At 63.4% G+C, this 23,022-nt stretch overlaps 1 protein-coding gene across 13 annotated transcripts in view; it reads right to left on the bottom strand.

Annotated features, from left to right (window-relative positions):
• Positions 1 to 502: 502 nt before the first annotated feature.
• Positions 503 to 23,022, bottom strand: part of JPH3 (junctophilin 3) — a 166,402-nt gene continuing 143,882 nt past the window's right edge. For 12 of the 13 annotated variants that reach the window (XM_045439936.1, XM_045439932.1, XM_045439928.1 and 9 more), the window contains 3 exons: positions 5,960 to 6,084; positions 3,593 to 4,491; positions 503 to 1,987 (listed from right to left, as the gene is read on the bottom strand). In XM_045439936.1, the coding sequence (XP_045295892.1) occupies positions 1,907 to 1,987; positions 3,593 to 4,491; positions 5,960 to 6,084 (1,105 nt within the window). In that variant the 3' untranslated portion in view covers positions 503 to 1,906. Of the gene's footprint in view, positions 1,988 to 3,592; positions 4,492 to 5,959; positions 6,085 to 23,022 lie in introns of those variants that run through there. The other variant, XM_045439940.1, reaches the window with a different exon arrangement.

Below are 23,022 nucleotides of genomic sequence, written 5' to 3'. Positions count from 1 at the left end.
GGCCAGACGTGTGAGGGGACACGAGCCAGTCACCTGTGCGGGAGCCCCGGGCATGAAACCACTCTTGGCTTTCACTGGGCCACACACACTTCCCTCATCTCCTCCCAGGGCGGCACGTGCGTGTGTAACCTGCGGTCCGAGGTACCGTTTGGTGTCGTGCGGTTCCCGGAACGTACAAAAGGCTGTGGTCTTTACAAAGAGGTGCAAACAGTTAGAAACCACATGTCCCACATGGAGGGTTCTGAGCTGCAAGGAGCAGGAATCTTTATTTGGTTCACTTCAGGTCTGCAGCAACCACTCGATATTAAAAAAGAACGGAGAGTAAGATGTACAAAAGATGTAATATCCCTTTAGAAAGTAACGGCAGCAGAAACGCATTTCTTACGGACCCTCCCTCTCCTGTGCCCCACTCCCCGAAAAGACCCCAAACTAAGCCAAACTGTGAGAAGAAATGGGGAGAGAGAATGTAGAACGGAAAAAATAAAACTGGATTTAACTGGAACATGCTCTAATCTTTAGTTTATTTCTGGTTAAAAATATAGCAATCCAGTGCAGTGTAGTAAAGAAATCTGCTTGAAAGGTAGCAGAGAAACAGCTAAACATAAGCAAAGCAAGGCAGAGTCCATAGCGGGGCTGTGCCCAGGACGGCTGTGGAAGCTCACGGTCAGGGCCGTCCCGGGCGTGAGCGCAGGGGCCGGGGTATGGACGTGGCCATGCCCCACAGACACGTCCATACGCCCTGGCCGGGGCTGGCTCCAGCGCTAGGACCTCGGGGCGCCCGCACATTCTGGAACCTTGTTCTCTCGTTTGGATGATGGTGCAACATTGGTCGAGAAGGCAGAGTTGTGTCTTTTGGGGGAGAGGGGGCAGCAGCGAGTGCTCAGGGGTTTTGCAGCCACTGGGTTTTCACCCACATTCCTGTCCTGGGCCCAGACCAGCTCCGGGGTATGAACGAGGCATCTGGAAAGAGTGTGCATATCTGTGGGGGAAGTGGAGGCCGGCACAGGACAGAGACGTGAAAACCCATGTGCCCGGGGACCGCGAGAGGGAATGACGTCGCCGCGGGCCAGGTCACTGCCACGGACGTCTGACAGGGACAGGGGAGCCGGGATACACATCCTGCATGCCAAGTGGAGAAAGGCCACACACTCGGAGCCGGCCGTGGCAGCTAGGTGGCCCCACGGCACTCCCTGCCCTCTGTCCCGTCCGCACCACTGCTGCTGGGGGTGTGGGACGAAGGGGGGAGTGGTGGGGGAGGGGGCAGACCGGGGGGAAGGAGGACCTTGCTTTCAGACTCCATGGGGAGAGGCGGCAGATCCCTGCTTCCTCAGGTACACGGCACAGACTCAAAACAGGAAGCGGCCCTGGCTGCTGCCTGCTGGGAAGGCGCGCCCACTCCTCCCCACCCCCCCCCGCCCACCACACGCCCCTACTTGTCACCCGCTATTCTAGGACCCAGGGGAGCGGCTCAGGTAACAGACTTCCCGCATTCAGCCTCACAGCACAGCTGGACGCGCTGGGGTCTTCCTCCGGCCACCTCCTTTTCCAGTCCCAGATGGAGTGTGATGGCAGCGAGGACGGTGACCGTTTTGTTTTTTGGCCATTGATTTGCCGGGGTCCCTTTCCTTTCCACACCAAGCTGGAGGGTCGGCGTGCTGGCCTCCTTCTGCCATGCCACACAGCATCGTGTTATACAAGCAAAGAATTTTGGCTAAAATCCAAAAAACATTACCCAGAAAAAAAGGCAAACTGTGAGTAATACCCAATCACATTGTTCTGTGAAAAGTCTCAGAGGTGGTTGTCCGGCCGTCTGAGTTACCATCCTTTCCTTTCTGTCGTTTTTTTTTTTTTTTTTAACGTCCCCCTTTTGTACATCGACCACTGTTTTTGCTCACGCGACGTCTCCTCAGATGAAAAAGTTAATAAACAAGATGGCGACTCCGATGTTGAGCAAGATCACCATGGCCACCAGGATGGGGGCCGAGCCCTGCAACAGGACAGGAGAGGTGAGCCCGCGCCCAGCCTGCCCCTGTCCCCCCAAACCAGGAGCTCCCAGAGGACGACCGAAGTCTGGGAGAGGGTCCTCCTGCTCCCCGGGCTGCAGCGACTGGGCCCGGAATGCCCGGTGCCGACCTCCCTCCCAGCACGCCAGGTCGCTTTAAGTCAGCGTCCCCACACCAGTATTAACCTTCGTCCCCAGCCCCGCAACTGGGACGAGAGAACCCCGGCCCGGGATTTCAGATGTGGCCCACCCAGAAGCCCCAGCATTCAGCCCGAGAGCCCACACCACCCGGCAACGTCCGAGCCCTCGAGTGATCCTTTAAGCACACGCTCCTCAGCAACCGCCTCCTTCCCCGTCGCCGCTCAAGCTCTGTGCTAAGTGTTGTCCCTGCCCGGCCACCGGCCGCCTCCAGGCCTTTCCTGCCCCTGGAGCAGAGGTTCGGGTGAGCTGGGCATCCAGGTCTCAGCCTCCCCTTCCTGGGCCCGGCTCTCCTTGGAGCCTCCACGGTGATGGGTGCAGAGACCAGGGTATCGGACAGGGCACCGCGCTGACCCCAAGAGGACCTCGGAGGACACAGGACACCGGCTGTCTCAACGGAATAAATACAGGTGCCCGGCTGGAGGCCAGCCACTGGCTGGCACCTCACCCCAAGGGAGCTTCATTGGGAAGCACCAACGTGGTGAAGGAGGCCAAATCTGGAACCTCCTCCCACATCCCTTCCCCGGCCGTCATCTGGCTTGAAAAGTAACCACACGCACGCTGCACACGCTCCACATACAGATGCGTGCAGATGGTCCTGGCTGCTGGGACAGGGAACAGAGCAGCGAGCCCACGGGTGCTCCCAGTGCCGACCACAGGGCTGCTGTCTGGGGGGACCTGGGTGCGGGAAGGCAGGAGCACTAAGGAACCAGCCTGCTCACAAGATGCTCACGGTGGTCTCGGGGAGCACCTGTCCACAGAAAGCGTCTCTCTCAAGGAGCACGGGGCCCTGACCCGCCAGATGGTGTACCTCCTCCAGGGGCCGGCGGTGGACACAGACCCTGCCTCGCAGCAGGGTCCCAGAAGTGTCCCCGTGGGGCAGGTACGTGGCACTCGGCCAGGTGATCAGGCCCTGAGGGACTGGGGCTGTAGGTCCTGGCACAGAGACACACGGGGCATCAGTCCCGGGGTGGGTCTGAGAAGCCGGGGGAGGGGCAGGACACGTCTGCTCACAGGTAGAGGGTCCCAGGAAGTCCCTCCTGGGGGTGGGCCCACCCCGGCACCACGCAGTCCAGGCGCCTCCACGCTGCCTGCCGTGGGAGGAAGCAGGCGCGAGCCCCGGCCTCCTTACCAGAGCAGGGGCTGACCTTCCTGGACCGCGGGGGAGCCTAGGTGAGGATGGGGCTCCCGGGCTGCCTGGTTGGTTTGGGCGCCTCCAGAACCGCCCACGCACCTTGGCGGCCGGGGTCAGGCCTGGGGTCAGCCCTCTCTGAGACCTAAAGGGAGGGGGACCCCGTCGCCCGCCCCGGGGCTCCTGGAGGGAAGGAGCCAGCCGTCGGCTGGAGGCGGCCACGTGCTGACCGCGGGCCCAGGGCCGGCGCCGCCACTCACCGTGCTGGGTTTGAGCTCGTCCCCGTCCTCTCCGTCCGACTCCAGCGCTACCGGGGAGGACTTCTGGGGCGGGGAGAAGGCCAGGTCCCAGCGCAGCAGCCGCGGCTCAGCCCGCTCTCCCAGCCGCAGGCTCTCCAGCCTCTGCACCGCGGGCTCCGTGCACGAGGCCGGCCTGGCGCCGTCCTTGCTCTGGGGCTTGGACCGCAGCCTCTGCGCCCCGAAGCCCCGCTCCTCGGGGCGGTGGTCCTCGCCCAGGCCCCGGCAGGCGCCGCCCCTGCTGGAGCGCCTCTTCTGGGGGTGCGCCTCCTGCGCGCACGCGTCCATCCGCCGCAGCGGTTTCATCTCCGTCTCGTAGTTGCTCAACTTCTCCTCCTCCAGCTCCAGCAGCTTGGCGCCCGCCGAGCCGGGGTTGCCGGTCCGGTGGTGGGAAGTCCAGGAGAAGGTGGGGGGCGACTCCGTCCGCCGCTCCCGGGACTTGGGGTTGCCGGGCTGCCTGTGGCCCGAGCTCCGGGAGCGGAAGTCGTCTGCGGGTTGACCGCTGCGGAGGGCGCCGCCACGGACGCCCCTGGAGCTGCCGGCCTTCTCCTCGCCCCAGCTGTTGCGGGCATAGTCCCCTCCCCGGCCCTCCAGGAGCATCTGGATGTCCCCGCCTCGCTCCTCGTCCACAGAGACCTGCCGGGAGAAGTGGGCAACCTTGTTCCGTGAGGCAGGGGCCGGGGGCGGGGTGGCCGTGGGGCTGGCGGGGAAGCTCTGCAGGGGGCTGTCGTCGGGGGTCAGGTCCGAGGGGGTGGTGCCTTTGCGGTACAGCTCGGGGCTCTCCTGCTGCAGGGGCGTCCCCGTGGAGGCCACCTCGATGTCACTGCTGGAAATCGGGTGCTTCGGCCGCTGGTACTCGAGCCCTTTATGTGGGGGCAGGAAGCACACAGAGGTTGGGTTACTCGGACCCTCTGTGCCTCGTGAGGCCTGACCTCACCAGAGGGCTGTGGGGGAGCAAGACGGGGCCTGGGTCCAGGGCGACAGGCAACGGGGCACTCTCCACTGGGGGGTGGGCGCCACAGTTCTGGGAGCCCCGGACCCGACACCCACCGGGAGGGTGACCAGGTCTGGAAGGGCAGTGGCACGCAGAGATTCCGGTCCTGCCTCCTGGCTACAGGAGAGACCCAAGGCTCAGCAGGCGAGGGTGCCAGGCAAGGGCGAGGCCGGCCGGCTCCAGGCTTAGGCCGCACCTCCGACAGGTCCCTCCCGAAGGTGGAAGGAAGCCTCTCGTGCTAGGTGACCTTCTCCAGGGCCTCACGGCCTCCCTGGGTGCAGCGCGACAGGAGTGGTCTTCTCTCCAACTCCGTGCCAGAGTCTCTGAGCCTGGGCGGGAGGGGCCGCAGGGCACACAGCCCCCCACGGTCTGGTGGGGCTGGGCCCAGTCCCCATGCTGTCGGCCGCAGGCACAGTGGCCCCAGTCTCCTTTCTGGGGATTTGGAGGTGGGGCCAGCGGGCAGAACGAGGCAGAGCTGCAGCCACCTGACAGGGTGTCTCTTCCACAGAGGGTGACCGAGGGAGGCCCTACGGGGTCCTGGAGGCAGGGTCGGGGGTCCTCAGACCCGTGAGCACTGGGGTATGGAGTCAGCCCCCACCCCCTAGTCCGTGCATACCCCATCCATCACGTGACAGTGGGGCCAGGAAATGCTTCTGTGGCCGGGCACACGGGGCTGGGGCCACAGTGCACCGCCCAAGCGTAGGGTTCTGAAGCACCACACGGAGAGCCAACGCCTGCATGGGGGTCCCTAGAGCACCCTAGGACAGGACGCAGCGATCGAGACCCTGCCCTGCCCTGCCTGCGTTCAGGGTGTCCTCAGGGCAAAGGTCCTGCACCTCTAAGCCCAGGGGCCGGGTGAGCCCGGACACCAGGCCCAATGGACTCCACACAGCAGAGGGAGGCTGCCGGCTTCCCGAGGGACAGAGAAGGTCACGCGTCTGGCTGACACGCAGTGACTTCCAGCTTCTCCCGGAGGACAGGGCGGGAGCTCCCCTCACTGTTCTAGAGCCCCTCCGTCTGCCTCGACCCGCCTCCACGGGTCACACGGGGCGGTTCACAGCTCGTTAATACTGAAGCCCTACTTCCTCAACTGCCCTAGCAACGCTCCTACCTTCCTAGCAGCCACCTGGTCGGACCGAGTAGGTTCCAGAAGAAAGTTCTAGAACAACAGGAGTGGGAAGGGCAGGGAGAACAGGCAGACGGTGACCTCCGGGGAAGGCATCAGTAGCGCACTGAGACGCGGACACGGAACGTGCAGAAGCCTCACACCCTGACCGGCACGTCCGAGGCGTGTGCCGCGGCCCCACACCTATGCCCCTCGGGGAACGCACACTCACCGTTTTCCCGGTGCTGGAAGGAAGGGGAGAACTCTTTGGCAGTGATCCTGGCGACGCGCGCCTCCTCCTGGGCCTTCTGCGCTGCCGTGAGGGCGGCCTCAGCCTTGGCCCGGGAGTGCGACGTCCTGGCAGGGAGAGGCAGGGAGGGCAGTAAGGGCTTCAGAAGCAAGACGGGGAGGGCCATGGCCTCCGATCTCACGTATTCATTCGTTCACTCAGCAAACAGTGCCCCCCGCGTGGCCGGCGCCTTCGGGCACAGAGCACATCCCGGCGAGGGCAGGGCCTGGCCTGAAGCAGCGGTCAGCCTGCCTCAATGAGCCCCGGGCCCTGCTGCGGGAAGCTCCCCTCCTTCCCTGCGTCGTGTCCACATCCTAGATAGGGGCCCGAGCACACAGCCGACTCGGCTCTGGGCCTCCAGAGAGCAGCAGCTTGGCGAATGCCGGGCTGCCCGGGAAGGAATCAGAGGAGAGTTGTGCCCAGCCACACGTGTGCGCTGAGCAACTGGCTGGCCGGGCTCGGGGGCAGGGCCAGGCGGCTGTCAGGAGCAGGTCTGAGGGCAGAAAGAACAAAGCACACCTTCCCCTTCCCCAGGCCTGGCTCCGGGCCCAGGGAGGGCACCGGCTGGCCATTCTGGAGACCGCGTCGGAGCCAGACCTGCCTCCCAAGACAGCACCAACCTGGCAGCCGCCAGAGAAGCCCCCGCACGCTGCTGCCCCACCGCCCGGCCCTGCGTGCACCTGGCCTCCCTCTTCCCATCACCGGCACCTTCTGGGCTCTGAGGAGGGAGCCCCGGGGAGCCGAGGCTGGGTGTACCGTGGCAGGCCCCGGGACCACCCTGACCCTCGGCAGTCACCGCAGCCCATCGTCCCAGCCATCCTCTGGCACCTTCTGGAAGCACAATCACTAGCCCTCGATGTGTGGAAGAGACCAGATCAGAGAGTTTGAGAAACTTCTCTACGTCTGTATGAATTATGGTTTCCAGCTACTGAGAGAGAGCTGGTTTCCCACAGGCTCCGCCCAGAGGGGAGGCTCAGCTCCCATCAGCTCTAAACCTGGGGGTGACCGTCATGTGGAGCACAGGCACAGCCCTTCTGTGGAGGAGCTGAATTGCCCGGGGAGTCAAACGGACTCAGGCAGCACTGATTTCAGCCTCTAGGCACAGGCCTGACGTGGGGACTCCAGCAAAGGGGGTTTGCACTCAGGTGCGTGAACCTTCCATGCGCGCACACGTGCTGACAGCCCACACCGGACAATGCCACAGCCCAGCGTGGTTGCAGGGGCGGTGACGGGCCCCCAGCTGAGCTTGAGGACAGCGCCTTGTAGCTGTGAGCAGGACCTTCCCACCCAGCCGTCCCAGCGGCTCGGATTCAGGCCTGCACGGGGTCTCGGCGGCCGATCCCAAAGGAGACCCTCTTCCCTCGTAAAACAGGGCAGGATAACACCAGGGGTCCACGCGTCTCACCTGCCTCGTGTCCTGGCTCCGGGGCACTGCTTCCCAACCCCAGAGAAACCAACACACCGTGGCCTGTCCCCAGGACAGGCAGCCTGTTATCAGTAACAGATGAGTTGACAAATGATCACTGCTACCTGGGGACCTGTTCCCCACATGCCAGGGGCTTCCAGAAGCCCCAGAGAAGCCGTTTCTGCCACACGCTGCCCAGCAACCCTGACATGGGGCCTTCACATGGGCCCCCGTGTCCCCTGAAACAGAGACAGGCGCCTCAACACAGACGGAGAGAGGAGGCCCGGCCCCGGGAGAGAGAGGCGCTCTTGCCGATGGAGTGTTCTCGACGCCCCCCTCCCCGGAAGCAGAGCAGCCCCTGAGCCTGGCTCTGGGGAAATGATACAGCTTTTCCACAGAATGTTCCACGGGCTGATCTGGGATAATGACCATGTCATTAAGCTGTAACTCCAACCACACCGTTCACCCGTGTAAGACCTACGATGCAGTGGTTTTCAGCATCTTTATGGTCATTTTTAGGACACCTTCAGCGCCTCGAGACCCCGTGTCCTTCGTCATCAGTCACCCCCTCCCCACAGCCCGAGGTACCCACCCCACCGCTTCCCCCTCACCGGGCGGACCTGCTCTGGGTCCTCCCCACCCAACTGACTGTTCTGTAACTTATTTTAACTGAAGTGAAGTTCACATGACGAAACAGGTGCACAGCTGCGGCACTGTGTTCACTGAGCTGTGTGTCCACCATTTCCGCCTGGCTCCAGGACGCGTCCGTCACAGAGGGGTCCGGGCCTGTCCCACGGAGCACCGGCACAGCCCTTCTGTCACTCCCGCCCCCGCCTTGCCCCAGCGTGGGCAGTTCTGAGCCACCTGCTGGTGTGGACAAAGCACCCGCCACGGTCTCAGGGCCCGACAGCTTGTGGCTGCTGCATGCGACACTGGGTGTGGCCCTTACCCTGGGACCCGGGGTCATCGTCCGGCAAAGGAGCGTGAATTGTGGGACCCGAGCAGGCGACGGCCACCCTCGCCTCTCAGACACCCTCGTGCAACAAGTCTGGGAAGGCCTGGCCCTCGGGTGCATGGCAGGGCTGCCATCGGTGACAGAATGCTGAAAAGGGAGTATGTTATGGGGCCTGTAAACCGAGCCCCAGAGACAGTCATGTGAGGGGGCACAGGGGCTCCCAGACCCACCGGGAGGCACAGTGAAGTTTGGAAAGACTGAGGACAATGGCCGGGCCGATTCGTGGCTGCAGTCCCACGGACGGTGATACCGCTCACCGGGCCTGGCCCCCGGTACCTTCTAGTAAAAGGCCGACAGATAGGTTTGGGCACAAGGAGCCCGAACAAAGGAGAGCAGCTGAGCTGACAGTAACACACAGTACGTACCTGAGGGCTTGAGCTCCCTGGAGGCCAAGGCAAGCAGGGAACCGCAAGGATGCCATCTGGGGCACACGTCAGACAAAAACCCGTGGCTCGGCAAGGGCCAGGCTTGGGGCCTGGAAGAAGTTGCTCAGCCTCACAAGTTTAGGTTCGCACAAAGAGTTCGGGTCCCACAAAGAATTCGGCCAAACAACCAGAAGGGGCTGGAAGGACCCAAAGACCAGCAGCGGGAGTCTGGAACGGGGCTCCGTGCTATTCCACAGTAGCTCTTCCTCTTCCTCCAAGTTGAACTTGGACCTTAGGGCAGGCACACACCCCCTGCCCAGACTCCTCCCCGAGAACGTGGGAACGTCCTCTCCGACCTGATGCTCTCCGTTCCTAACAGTTACTGTTGCCGACCAGACAAATGTGGGTGGTCGTGGAGCCCACACAGCTCTGGACCAACAGATGGGACCAGCCACCCAGCAGAAACGGGTTACCGAGTGTGGCCACTAGAGGAAAGGCCACGGGAGGTAATGGGCAGCTACAGATGGTTGTTGAGGAGGAGAGGTTAGAGCCTTCGGAGCTACAGCCAAGCACAGCGTGATGGATTGGACGAGGCGGCTCACAGGCTGAGGTCGCAGGAAAACAAGAGTGAGGTTTTGTGTTGCTTAAAGCAGCGAGTTTGGGGGCCCCTCATTCCGAGGAGCAGCGTGCACGTGTGATCATACAGGCATCCTGCTCGAAGGACTCCACTTAAATACCCCCAAGAGTCGGGCTAACGGGGCACTGTTTGTAGGCGTTTCTGCACACACGTGCCCCGGCGACGCGCATGTAAACGTGGGTGCCTCCACCTGGGGTCCTGTGTCCCCAGTGGACGTGCGGCCTGGCCACAGCAGCCTCTCCCAGGCCGGGGGGGAGGGGGCTTGTCTGAAAAGCCAACAAGACTGCTGCTCTCTTCCGTTCCTGTCCCAGACCTTGGGAAGTCAAGTCACCCCCTCCCCCCCTCCCGGTGAGACCAGTGTGCCTCCAGGCAGGGCCGGTGGACACAGCATCTGCGGGCAGCGTCCACGCCTCACTCCTGTGGCCTGAGCCCCAGTGGACGGTGAGAGCCTGTCACTGCTTTCAGACTGCCCCGTGGGCGCCCGACCTCCAGGCCAGCATGGTGGGGTGCGGCCCCGTGACCCTGTGGACAGGGCCTCGCCCCCACCTCTGACCCTCCCGTGGCGGGCACACTCCCGGAGAGGAGGACACGTTGCGTCCCCGGCCCAGCACACGGCAGCCCTGGAGGGGCCACTGTTTGGTTTCCACCTCTCCGCTTAGTAAAAATACCACAAACGTTAATTCACCAACACTGTACGTGTATTTACATATATACGTTCACACATATAGAAGAAGAATCAGCCGTGCCAGCCCTAAAATAAAATCGAATCGAGAAGAGTGAGCGCGTTTAATAGAGAAGACCTCCCAGCGCATCACGAGGCTCGATGTTCCATGTGACCCTCGGGGCTGGGCTGGCCAGTCTGTCTCAGGGGGAGTAGTGAGAGCGACGCCCCAGGCCCCCACCCCCACAAGCAGGGCAGGGACCTGGAGAGCAGGCGGGAAGGAAGCGGGGTCCCCTCCCAATGCGCGACACCACCTCGCGTTGACCGCACGGGAAGGGCGTGGGGCAGACCGCGCAGACAGGACGCGGGATAGGCAGTGCAGGAGGGACATGGCGGGGGCGGGGGGGGGGGGACGCAGGGTAGGCAGCCTCGGGGGCTGCTTAAGACAAGGCGGCAGAATACGGTGACGTGACGTAGGGAGACCAGCCCGTGCCCGTCCCAACCGCCCAACCAGTTCCGCCGCTAGCGCCTGGACTGGACTGGCTTCCCGCCCCCACCCCCGTCCGTCCACAACCTGCGAATGTGACCGTATTGGGAAATGGGTCCTTTGTGAGGCGTGACACAGCCAGAGAGCCTGACTGCCCCAGAGTGTCGGCCTCGGAGGGTCTGGGCCCAGGCCCGGAAATCTACGTTGCTGGTCCCCGCTCAGGACCACCACGCCCAAGGCTAGAGCCCTCCAGCTGCCCCCGACCACAGTCCGCACCCCTGTGTGCCTTCTGCATCCAGCCCTCCCGGACGGCCCCCCGTCTTCTGGGCCCCTGCACCCGATCCAGACCCCACAGACAGCGGCCCCCTCCCACACCCTGGAACAGGGGCCTCCTGCCCCAGTGCCACCCCAGACCCGAAGAGGTGGGCCTGTGTCACCCTGTGATCGGCTCCCCTGCCCTCAGGTCTCCAGCCTCGCCAGACCCTCCCACCCAAATCAGAATTTGCCCGTCTTCACAGCACCCTGTTCCTGGTTACCCGAGGGCAGGTCTACTCGAAACGTAGGCCTCAGCGCTCAGGTCCCTGTGGGACATAGCTGCTGGGCACCCAGCTGTCACCAGTGCTGGTAACTGAGGGTCTCTGGTGGGACCAAGGGGCACCCAGGGAGGGTCCTTGCTGAGCATGCACAGGTGGGCCAAGGGGCCCCGTGCTGGAGGGACTCCCCCTTCACCAGCCCTTGATTCATTCCCAGCTGGCAGACACCCTGGCCTGAGGTCAGGGGACTTCCACAGAGGACTTGTTTGCACATCTGTGACAGAGGAGGAAACTGAGGCACAGAGGTGTGGGCTTTCGCATGCTTCACTGGTCTGGCCTGATGACACAAGTTCTCTTCCAGCTCAGAAAGGTGCCAGGAGTCTCTGGTAAGTGACTCAGGCCACCACCTTCCCAGGACATCTGCTTTGGGAAGGGCTTTGTAGGGGACGAACAGCATCCCCCGCCCTCAGATTCACATCCGTCTGGGACCTGGGACCTTGACTTTATCTGGAAGCGGGGTCTCTGAGAGGTACTTAGTTCAGTACTTAGTTGTGGGAGGGCCTAAATCCCCTGACTGGTGTCCTTACAAGTCGAGGGGACACAGACGCAGTGGAGGCAGCCACGGGGGCAGAGATGGAGGGGTGGGGCCACCAGACTCTGGAAGAGGCGGGAAGGACCCTCCCCTAGAGCCTTCCGAGGGCATGTGGCCCTGTGGCACCGGGACTTGGACTCCAGCTGGCAGAGGGCACATTCCTGTCGTTCAGAGGCTCCAGCTTATGATCCTTTGTCAGGGCAGCCCCAGGACACTGCTTCGGGCCAGGGGCACGGCCCAGGGGCACCGCTATAGGGCTGTAGCTGAAAGTGGTGCAAGACGCCGTCCTGGGCCACGTGAAGGAGCGTCTTTCCCAAGTGGAGACACGCTTTGGGCACATTTAGGAAGGCAGGCTGCCGGGCCACCGAGTCCCTCCTCTCCAGTGACCCCCCCCCCCCAAAAGCCGCAGGGCAATCGTGGGGAGCCTGGCCTCAGTGCAGAGGACACCTCTGTGACACTAGGGCACCTGCCCGGCGCCACACCTTCCCCTCCCACTGGGGGTGTCCACGTGCGTGATACCCCCACAGCCTATGGACAGAGGACACTGGCCTTGCCCTCGAGCTCACACAGCCTTCCTTCCCAGCAGTCTGCGAGGCGGACCCGGACGGCTCACGTGGAGATGGCATCTGGACACTGTAACTGTCACCTGCCCCGGTTTCGTGTAGCACACAGTTCACCCTCTTACGATCTGGGGCCTGGAGCGCATTCAGAGGGCTATGCGGCCACCGCCACTAGCTGTGGAACATCTCCACTCCCCCAAGAACCCCCGTCCCCGTCAGCGGTCACCCCCTCCCGTGATCAGGGTCCTGCGCCACACGGGCACCCAGCTCAGGTTCAGGGTCCGGGCCACGCACGCTCCACAGCTCACGTGTGTGCGGGTCACTGTTCAGCCCGTGGCCCGGCGGCAGAAGACGCCTTCCCTCTACCCGGGTCGTGGAGCAGAACCGGTGTGCAGCCCGCCCCGCGTGGGGCCCGGGCAGAGCCGCGAGCAGGCACTGGCAGGTCAAAGCCAGGATGCAGGTGTGGACGCTTACAGAACCATTACTTCCCAGGGGGCACGCTGGTGCCATTATCCTGTGTCTACGGTCGCTCACCTGCCGGGAGCTGCCTTCTGGCCCAGGCCACTGGGTCGTCCACCCGGCGCTGAGGAGGCCCCTCCTGCGGCCGAGGACACACCTCCCTCCCAAAAGGCCCCACTCCGCGCAGCTCCCCCCACCCCACGTTCCCATCGGGGGAGGGGCAGGAGCCGGTGCTCAGGGCACCCCGCGTGTGACTGTGCCCCACCACCGCCCGGGGGCTGGGCTGGCTTGAGCGTTTTCAAGTGAGAGCAGCCACGGCACCACCCGGGAGCTGGTTAGAAATGCGGGTTCTCAGGCCCCACCGACGTGCAGAATCACAGGAACCCAGCTCGGGAAAGGCCAAGCTGCCCCGGAGACCAGGACTCCATCCACGGTCAGTCAGGGGTGCCGGGAAGATGGGGCCTCCCCAGAGACCAGCACAGGGAGTCCTGGGTGTGGGTTACAGGCCTGGGCTCAGGGCCTGACCCCCTGCCTCTGTCCCCAAGCCCCGGCAGACCCCAGCTTCCCCGCGGGGGACCGTGGAGACCCCAGCACTAAAGCAGCAGGGAGCCCTGGACGGCAGCCCCACCCAACTGCGGGGAGGGGGCTATAGCTTGGAGGCAGCCCTGCTCCCTCTCCCAGCCCCTTCCCTGCTGCCCTCAGAATGCCCCACCCCTGCCCCTGGCCGGGGCCCGTGGACCTCTAGGCGCAGAGCTGACCCCCGCTACCAGGGGCCAGGCCCACCCAAGGGGAGGGGGTGCCTGGGTGGCTCATCCATTGAGCGTCTGCCTCTCGACCTGGGCTCAGGTCATGATCTCAGGTTCGTGAGATGGAACGAGCCCCCCCATCGCGCTCCGGGTGACAGTGTGGAGCCTGCTCCGCACTCTCTGCCCCTCCCCTGCTGGTGCTCTCTCAAAATAAACAAACATGAAAGACATAGGAGCAAGCTGCTTCAGTCAGAGGGGCCCCGGGTTGTGGCGGTGCTGGGTCCTCGCGTGGGGTCCCTCCCATCTACAGTGGAACGTCCCTTCCTGGCATAACCCCGAGGCTGATTACAGGAACCACATGGGCAACCTCGAAAGCAAATTAGGATTCAGGCCGGGGCTGCTCCCCCCACCCAGGGCAGGCATCTCCCAGCAGTCCCGGACTGCACTCTGCCCAGGGGCTTCTGGCCACAGTCCGGGAACCCTGTGTTCGGCCACCCCGACCAGCCATCAGAGTCCTCGGACAAGCTGAGAGCCAGGCGCCTTCCCCGGGCGTGCGGGTGTGCGTTTCCTCCCCGGCAGAAGCTCGTGGGGAACCCTGGCCACGTCTGTAGGTCCCAAAAGCACCGTAGACACCCGCCTAAAGGAACCGCTCGCCCTGCCTGTGCCCGGCCCCCGCCAGGATGGGACACACCAGCCGGAGGCCAGCACTCACCCGTGCTGCCCGCAGCGGGGTCCCGGGACCTGGAGCATCGGCATCACTTGGAGACAAACTCTCAGGCCCCCCCAGCCCGGCGGAGTCAGCAAGGCTGACCCAGTGCTCCCTGCTGTACCTCAGTCCCCATTAGGCTGCCAGCTGGGGGCACACGGGGGGGCCGGTGTTCCCTCAAACCTAGAAGGCGGGGCGGGGGAGCTTCCCTGAGACGGAGAATACAAACCGCCCGTGAGGATACACTGTCAAGGTGCAGCCGACAAGCCCTGTTAGTTCTGGGGACCCGCCTCTGGGGCCGGGGGGTGCAGGGGGCGCAGCAGGGCGGTGTATGGAAGGCAGGCACCCAGCGTGGGGGGGCCGCGCCTGCAGGAACACGCGGGGTGGAGGGAAGTCATCACGCTAATTCGATTTCTAGCAGCCCTCCCCTCGTCCAACAGAGAAACCCTCCCCCAGAGGTCCCTCCTTCCCTGGGGGAGGAGCCACCTGGTGGGGGGCGGGGGGCCAGGCGCTCTGTTCGGGGCTGCCAAACACAGCCCTGGGGCTCTTCTGGGAGCTGGGAGCCTGAGCCAGGGCCCCCAGCCCTGCGCCCCACGGGAAACATGCCACCCTGGGCACTGGCGGTCCACCATTTGTCACACGTGCTGTGTCACTGCATCATACGGGCCACCAGCCCTGAAGCCCAGCAGACAGGCTGGGAGTTCTCAGGTGTGCCAGCAGGGTGGGGGATCGGCGGGATTTTTAAGAGCTACTCAAGTCAAACACCAACTCGGAGCCGGATGGTATAATCTGAAAGCAAAGCGCCCCTCGCTGTATTTTAAGGGGGTTTTCTACCAGAGCCAGGATCTGGGGCAGGGGGAGGTCTCTGTGGAGCCTGAACCCCGCCGGGGTCTCTGCAAAGCAGATGTCACCTGGTCAGATACTGGAGCAGCCTGCAAAGCCAGAGAACATTCTAGATCAAGCCACAACAGCGGGCTTCTCTTTTGCCACATCTCTCCCTACCCCCATTTTTTTTTTCCTATTAAAAAGATCCTCGAAGAGAAAAATGCAAACTAATGAAGGAAATAGTGCCCGGTGCATCAGCCAGGTCGAGCAAGGCTGACTCACAAAGGCAGCCAGACACCAACGGGGGTCAAGGAGTGTTGTCGGAGACGGACGTCCAGCCGCCAGCGCTCCGGCTGCTGGCGGTCTGGGGACGGGGCTGAGGAGACCTGGGGTCAGGAGTGGCCTTTGCCTGACACCGAGACCCTGCCCCACGTGGGGGTGGGTGGGCTGGGGGCCGTGTCAATGTCCTGGGGAGAACAGCCGTGTTCTCTCCCAGCTCTGGGGGCCCGAAGTCACAACCGCGGTGCCGCAGGGCTGCTGGGGGACTCCGGTGTTGCTGTAATCCTCGGTGCTTGTAGACCTGGGTCCTTGTACACAGACATGCCACTCCCATCTCGGCTTCCATTCTCCCTGGCCTTCCCGTCTCTCCCTACGGACACCTGTCACTGCGTTCAGGGCCCACATCATCTAGGATGACCTCATCTGGCGATCCTTACCTTAATTACAGCCGCAGTCACGTTCCTTTATTCCAAATAAGGGTACAGTCTGAGGCCCGCCGTCCCACCTGCTACAGGGTGTGAGCGCTCTGCCCTTCGTGAACCTCCAACCCAGGCCAGGTTCACCCCAGGAAGTGGTCCTGACCCCGCCATACGCCCCCAGCGCCCCAGCTTCCTAGGATGACCGGGTCTGGCTTCTTGAGCCTCAGTTTCCCTCATCCGTAAGAAGAGACAGAATAAGGATCCTCGAAGGATCTCTCCAGAGGGTCAGGAAAACGGTGCACGGCCTGGTGGTTCTTGTTAGCGGGTATTTTGTGGGTTGTGTAGCACTAACAAGATACAGCTTGTACACCACAACGCTCCGCTGCCCGGAGGGGACAGCCCAGCGGTTTTCGATGCCACCAGCCCCATTAGCTAGTTTCACGATTCTGCCCTTAGAAGCAAGCTCACGCCCCGGCTCCCCAAGCTGTTTTCATTGCGGTGTTGAAAGTACGTCTCTTGGGCAGGAGCTGAGGACAAGAGGGCTGGGCTGGGCCGGCAGGTGGGGACACGACGTGCGCGGGAGGGCAGGACCCGGTGACGCCCGCTCCCCACTCCCCCACAGCACCCAGGCTGCCTCTCAACTTGCATTAGGGAGCTCCTGTTGGAGTAAAAGAAACTCTTTGCTACGAAAACAGAACTCTAGAAAGCCACCCTCCCGGAACGGCTAAGACAGAAGTGGTACAGACACACCCCAGGCACACAAGTGCCCCCACAGGCCACCAGCCTCCCCCCGACCAGGACGAGCGGGTCTGGTGACCTCAACGACCACAGGCTGGCACCAGAGACTCAAAGCACAGGGCGGGCCCTGCCCTGAGGAGGTAGCACTTTTGATGGCGACGACTGGCCTGGACAGAACCTCAGAGCGGCAGGTGGCAGCAGCATTCTGGGGTGGACACGGGCATCCCCGAGCTGCGGGTGACCGGGGGGGGGAGGTGGGCACGGCCAGGGGAAGAGTTCCAGGATGAAGGAACAGCAGGTGCAAAGGCCCAGGGGCAGGGGAGGCTTCGCAGGTCAGAAACAAGGAGGTGAAGTCCGGAGGGAGCGGGCGGTGTGGAAGCAGGCCTGAGGATCGCAGGTTTCAAACGTCCCCATCTACTCACGTCCCACAGGTAGCCACTCTGACTTCCAGTACGTTCTTCGGCGGCTCACTGTCCTTGTACTTAAAAGCACCCGTGCCTTATTTTCGAAATATGAACGAGGCCATACTCTGTTTTCTCCCGTCAGTTGTTTTTGCCGCTAATATGTCACGGACACCTGCTTACAAGTTTACGAAGGTATTTCTCATGGCTTTTAGCGCCTGCGTAACAGCGTGCCAAATGGCCAAGCAGCAACCTTCACACGGTCACGCGCGTCAGAAACTCCGAATGCAGACGTTTGCACGCCACTTGGTTCTGCCTTTTGCCTTTTCGTTGTTGGTTTTTTGTTTTGTTTTTTCTTTTTTTTAACCCAACACTGTATCCTGGAGACTGTTCCACACCAGCAAACACAGAGCTCTCTTGTTCTCTTTAGCGGGTTTTGTGCCGAAATCGAGCCCGCCCCTGCCGATCGACGCGGTCTGATGGCATCTCTGCACATTGGGTATTTCACACGCAAATCCACCTTCCAGGACACGCTTCCAGACTGCCTGCTTCCACACATCTGCGCTAATTTTAGGCAGACTGTCGATTTTTAAGAAATCTTTCCCAAGCGGACAGGTGAAACACCGCATTGTTTTAATTCGCGTTCTGGTTATTCGGAGCGAGGCGGGGTGCTTCCTCGGTAATTTGTGGGAGTTTACAAAGAAACTGGCAGGCTGCCACCGCCGACCCCATTTCACAGGTGAGAAAACCGAGGCTCCCGTAGGCAAGTCCGGCCTGGGGGCACAGCGGGCGCACTGACCGTCCGCGGGTGGAAGCCCAGAGAACAGGCCCATCGGGCCCAGCCTTCCTGCCGGGGGTGGGGGGGTGGGGAGGGGCTCATCCCAGTTGCCATGGCAACCCGCAGGCTCCTCTCCTCAGGCACCCGCTTTCTCAAGGAGCTGATTTTCCAGCATCATCTTGCCCTTCTCTCCGCCACCCCTCCCTGCCGCGGTCTATGTTTAGACGGAGCGCCCCCTCTTCTCCTCCCTCACCCCACACCCAAGCCCCCACGCGCCAGGAATAGCAGGCAAACCGCCACCCTGCGAGTAGCCTACACACCCATTGAGCAAGTGGAAAGAGGGCTAATTTGGGTGCCGCACCTCCACCCGCGGGCGGGCGCACCGGCCGGGGACGGGGCAGCGCTGTGTGGGGGAGGGGAAGGAGCCAGGCAGAGGCCCCGGCACATCCTGACCCCAGGGAGAGCCAAGTGGTGGGTGTGATCTTCCTCGGGCACAAAAGGCTGGGCTGGGCTGGGGAGGCCCCCCCCCCCCGACGGGACACACACATTTACCTAAAGGCCAGCTGGGGAAGCTCACGTCCGTGTCCTCTGTGGTTTGCCGACTCGACGTCCTGCCTGAAACCTCCTCTTTGGAAGAACCCCGTCGCGTTCAGTTAGGAAAGGAACCCGTCCGGACCGGGCCTAGGACCGCTGGCCTCGGTGGGTCGGAGAGGAAGGGCGCGCGCTCCAGAAAGCTCGGCAGGGCAGCACCGGGCGGGGGCCCAGCACGGTTCCCTCTGGGACCACGTCAACGGGGCAGCAAAGCGGAGGACACATCAGCCGTCACCGGCAGGAGACCCAGTGCAGGTGAAAGGTGGGCCTGGCGGTCAGTCTGCCCCTCCTGCCAGCGGGCAGGCCACCGGGAGGGCAACTCTCCGTGCGCTGATCTGCCACCGTCCGATGGGGCCGAACAAGGGGCTCCTGCCACGTGGCCCACCAGATGTGCCATGAGCCCCTCGGCTCAGGGTGGCCCTGAGCAGCCACGCCCTCCAGGCCCCCACTGGGGCAGCGGGTTATGGTGGAACGGGAGCTCCCTCACCAGCACAACCTGGTCACCGTCGTGGATGACGACGAGGATGCCAGGGGCCGGAGAGGCCAAGGGCTGGCAGCTGAGCGCCCGTCCCACGGGAGTCGAGACCACAGTTACGTGCCACGACGGCTGGGGTTGGGAACTGCGAGAAGGCCACGCTGAGCCCCGGATCCCCCGGTGCGGGGCCCTCCTAGGTGTGGGGTGGGGTGACCGCGCCGTCCGCCATCCCGTGAAACCTGTCCCGGATACCGCCTCGCCACTCTCTGGTGACCGTTATGCTGCCTGACTCAGGAAGAGCCCCAGTTAAATCCCACCAGCCCCTCAATCTCTGACCAAATAGCTCTCCTGGCAAGGTCCTCCTGGCCTGGTCCCCTCTCACTCTCCACCCTGCTGAGAAGCTCCCAGAGCCACGGGGACTTCGAGCTCAGTTTGTATTCCTGGTCAGCACGTGAGCTCCACGAGACCGTGGACCGTCGTCCCCTGCACCCAGAACGGTGGCTGGCACGGGGCAGGCCGCGGCACGGGCATTTGTTAAACTGACACATCAGGACACTTCTGCAGTTTTCCAGGAACGCCTCCTACCCGCAGGCCGTCGAAACAGCACGCCCGACCAGCGGCAGGCAGCGCGGGTGCACGGGGCCACCGGAAGGAAGGTCAGTGCGTGGAAAGGAGGAGACGACAGCATAAGCAAAGGCCAGGCGCCTCCTGGCGGGGGCGGGCAGACGCTCGCCTGTGCTCCCCCCACTTGGGTCCTGGTGCCTGCACAGCGGTGTTCACAGGTAGAATCAAGGAGCGTGTGTTTGCGGAACAAATGAAGTCAGGCCAGGCCCTAGGGGACCCTTGGCAGCATGGATGCCAGTCGGGGCCGTGCCCTGTGCTCTCACCTCTGCCCCCTGGAGCTTCCCCGTTAGCCTGCTTCTCCCAGGATCTCAGTTCTGGAACAGAGAGGCAAAGGTGCTATCTTTCCAGAACTTTCCCCCCAGGCCACTGCCCCTGCTGCCGGTTATCCCGCAACAGCCTCCCACCCGTGCCCGTCCAGACCCCTCCTTAGGGCCTGCCCTCCTTTCTGCGGGAGGCAGGGAGGGAGGGAGGGAGGCAGGCCAGTCTCCATCAGGGCCTTCCAGCAGCCAGGGGCTGCAGGGGTGGGCTCGGCTCGCTACCGACCCGCTGTGTCTGCAGCCCCGTGAGCTGGCCCCGCAGCAGTTCCCAGGCAGGTGGCTGGGCTCCCCGTGCAGCCGGACACTCCAGCCTCTCTGGGCCCAGAGCCCCGAAACCGCGGGGATCCGGGGAGCGTGCACACAGCCCTGCGGACAGGCCCTGGCGGTGTGGGCCGCTGCTGTTCTGGCTACAGCCCGGCCTCCTCTCCTCCCCGAGCCCACCCAGAGCCTTCGCCCCGGGCCACAGGCTGCAGCGGGACCACCACACTTTACTGAAAAGAACACCGAGGCACCGGACGTCCCACGACCCGCCCGAGGGGGAGACTGAGGCAGCGCGGGTCTGACCCCGGGGCCCGCTCTTCCCCATGATGATAGAGCACGTGTCAGGGCACCAGCGTTAGCCCCAAGGGACCCAAGTCCCCCTTTCTCCAGCCCCTCCCGAGTCAGGCGAGGAGGACATCGACCTCACCCGTCCACCCCTCCCGGCAGGTGGGCATCCCGGGTCCCAAACGGGTCACCCACCCACCTGACCTGGCAGGAGACGCCGGGAGCGGCCCGGGTTCCCTGAAGTCCTCCCCCAAGAAGCTGGGAGAGGTTTCAGCGCTGGTGTGCAGGCCTCCGAAGGCAGGAGGTAACCTCACGGGACCCGGACGGGATTAACGACGTGTTTGTCAAGTGCCTGCAGCTCCCCAGAGACCAGGTCTAGGCAAGTGCAGGCAGCCGGCGGGAGGAGCACGGGCTCGGTGGCTGGGGTCCCGGCCTCAAGGTGGAGGAGGGAGGGGGGTGGCCTCTGGAGCCCAGCCGCGGTCGGCAGCAGTGAGCACGTGACGGCCGGGCCACGAAAGGACCCCTCGGAGACCGACCATCCGGCCTAGAGGCCAGGGGCCTTGCTTCGTGGCAGAGGAAGAAGACGGGGCCTGACAGGTGAGCGTCACCCGGACCCCAGTCCACAACAGTGCCCCAGACACACGGCCGGCGGTGCCCCCCCAGCTTTACAGAGGAGGAAGCCGTCTGCCAGGAGGGATGTCGAGCCACATGTCGGGGGCACCCTGTGCCCCGCAATCCCTGGCCCCAGCCCTCTCTTCCGGCAGGATCTGCAGCGAGGGGCGGAAGGCCCAGCTTCCGAGAGCAGCGTTCAGGCGCCAGAAGCAGCAGGTCGGGGGTGGGGACACCGGGAGGACTTCCTGGAGGAAGCGCGGCAGGAGAAGAGGGCAGGGAGCAAAGGTCAGAGGTAGCCAGGGTGCTCTGGTGTCAGGTGCACAGTCCAAGACAGGGCACCCCGAGACCAGAGGGACGGAGCCTGGAAACCACACTTACGGACCAGGCCAGCGGGCCGCTACGGCCCAGGGGGCAAATGGGGCCCAAGGCCTGGATCCAGGGAGCAGTCTGGGCTCTGTATTTTAAGGGGCTGCAGAAAAGAGGTGGCTGTGTGACAGAGGCCCTGAGCCAGCAAAGCCCGAGAGGCATGCTGTCCCGTTCTCGACGGAAAGCGTGCGCACCTGCTCGAGGGGACTCTGGGGACCGGGGCCTAACCTCTTCATCTTTGAGGCTCCGAGACCCCTCAGCCGTCACCGTCGAGAACCAAAACCAGGTCTCCTGATGCCAGGCCCTGCCCGCGAGCCCGTCCTGTGCCCCCCATCTGCCCCAGGCCTCCAAAGATCGGAGGAGGGACCCACACACCCCCGACTTCAGCCCGGGGGGCCACTCTGCCTTCTTTCTGGGGTGAGGGGGACAGGCAGACAGCAAACGGAGGGATTTGAGATCAGATGTGACCTTCTCATCCTGCCACTGCTCAGCGGCTGACCTGGGGCCCCGCAGTGGGATGAGTGGTGACTCCAAAAAGGTTATGTCCCTGTCCCAGCGCCCAGAACCTGGGAACGTGACTATTTGGGAAGGGGGTCGTTGCAGACATGATTACATTAGGGGTGCTGGGTAGAAGACCATCCTGGACCATGGGGCGGGCTCCAGGTGCCATCAGGAGTGTCCCCAGAAGAGAGACAAAGGGGAAGGAGGCACAGAGGAGGGTGTGGCAGCCGGAGACGGCGTGAGCCCACGGTGCTTGGCTGCACTGGACGTGACGGAGGTGACAGGGACACACAGCCCGTCAGGGGCACACGCGGGCTGCGGCCAGACCACCCGGGCCCAATCCCAGCCGAGCCTCTGAGGGCCACGGTCCTCCTCGCCTCGGTTTCCCCACCCGTAGAATGGGAACACAGAGCCTCCTGCCTCCCAGGGTCACTGGGACAGTCGGGTGAGGATCACCACAGGGCACACTCACTTTAAAAATGATTGTTTATGGGGCACCTGGGGGGCTCAGTCGGTTGGGCGCCCGACTTCAGCTCAGGTCACGATCTCGCACTTCGTGGGTTCGAGCCCCGCGTCGGTCTCTGTGCTAACAGCTCGGAGCCGGGAGCCTGCTTCAGATTCTGTAACTCCCTCTCTCTTTCCCTCCCCTGCTTGCACTCTGTCTTCCAAGAAACAATAAACGTTAAAAAAAATTTTTTTTAAATAAGTAAAAATGGTTTGTGTGCAAGTCCCACACACCTGGGCGTCCTGGTTTGTCTTCGCCAGCTGTGCACCAACACCGCAGGATGGCAGGCGGCCGCCCGGGGTCAGGAGTCTACAACACGACCCGACTTCAGTGCAAAGGACAGAGTCACAAGGACCAGGGTCCCCCCATGTGCAACGAACCACAACTCCCATCTCGCTGGCCTGACAGGAGTAAGGGCGTGTGGCCACCCCTGGGCTTGAGGACTGCAGTCCCTTCTGTCCTGCTCATTCAGGGACAGCCATCCACCCACTAGGTGGCCCTTGGGACATAGGCCCGTCCAGCGGCGGGGGCCGGGGCGTCTGTGACCACGGCTGCGGGGACCAGTCTCCGCCCCTCCCTTCACAAGAATGTGCTGGTTTGCTCTTCACTGTGCCTTCAGGGGGGTGGGGGGGGGCACCAAGCCAGACACCTGGGCCCAGAAGTGGGAGGGGACCCAGCCTGGCCTTGGCTGTGCACCCACGTGTCTACCTCCTCGTCTGAGGTCAGTGATGGGATGAGAGGGTCATACACGTGAGCAGCTGCGACAGGACAAGCATTACACGTGGCCAGGACGACCATCAGCAGACCGTCAGGGGCCTCACGGCCAGGACAGGGCGGGGTGGGGGGGGCACCAGGCCCCACGA

Source organism: Leopardus geoffroyi, chromosome E2 (assembly GCF_018350155.1).
Source record: "Leopardus geoffroyi isolate Oge1 chromosome E2, O.geoffroyi_Oge1_pat1.0, whole genome shotgun sequence".
NCBI lineage: Eukaryota > Metazoa > Chordata > Mammalia > Carnivora > Felidae > Leopardus > Leopardus geoffroyi.
Note: the sequence above shows the minus strand (reverse complement) of the source record. Positions and strands in the feature narration are given on the sequence as shown.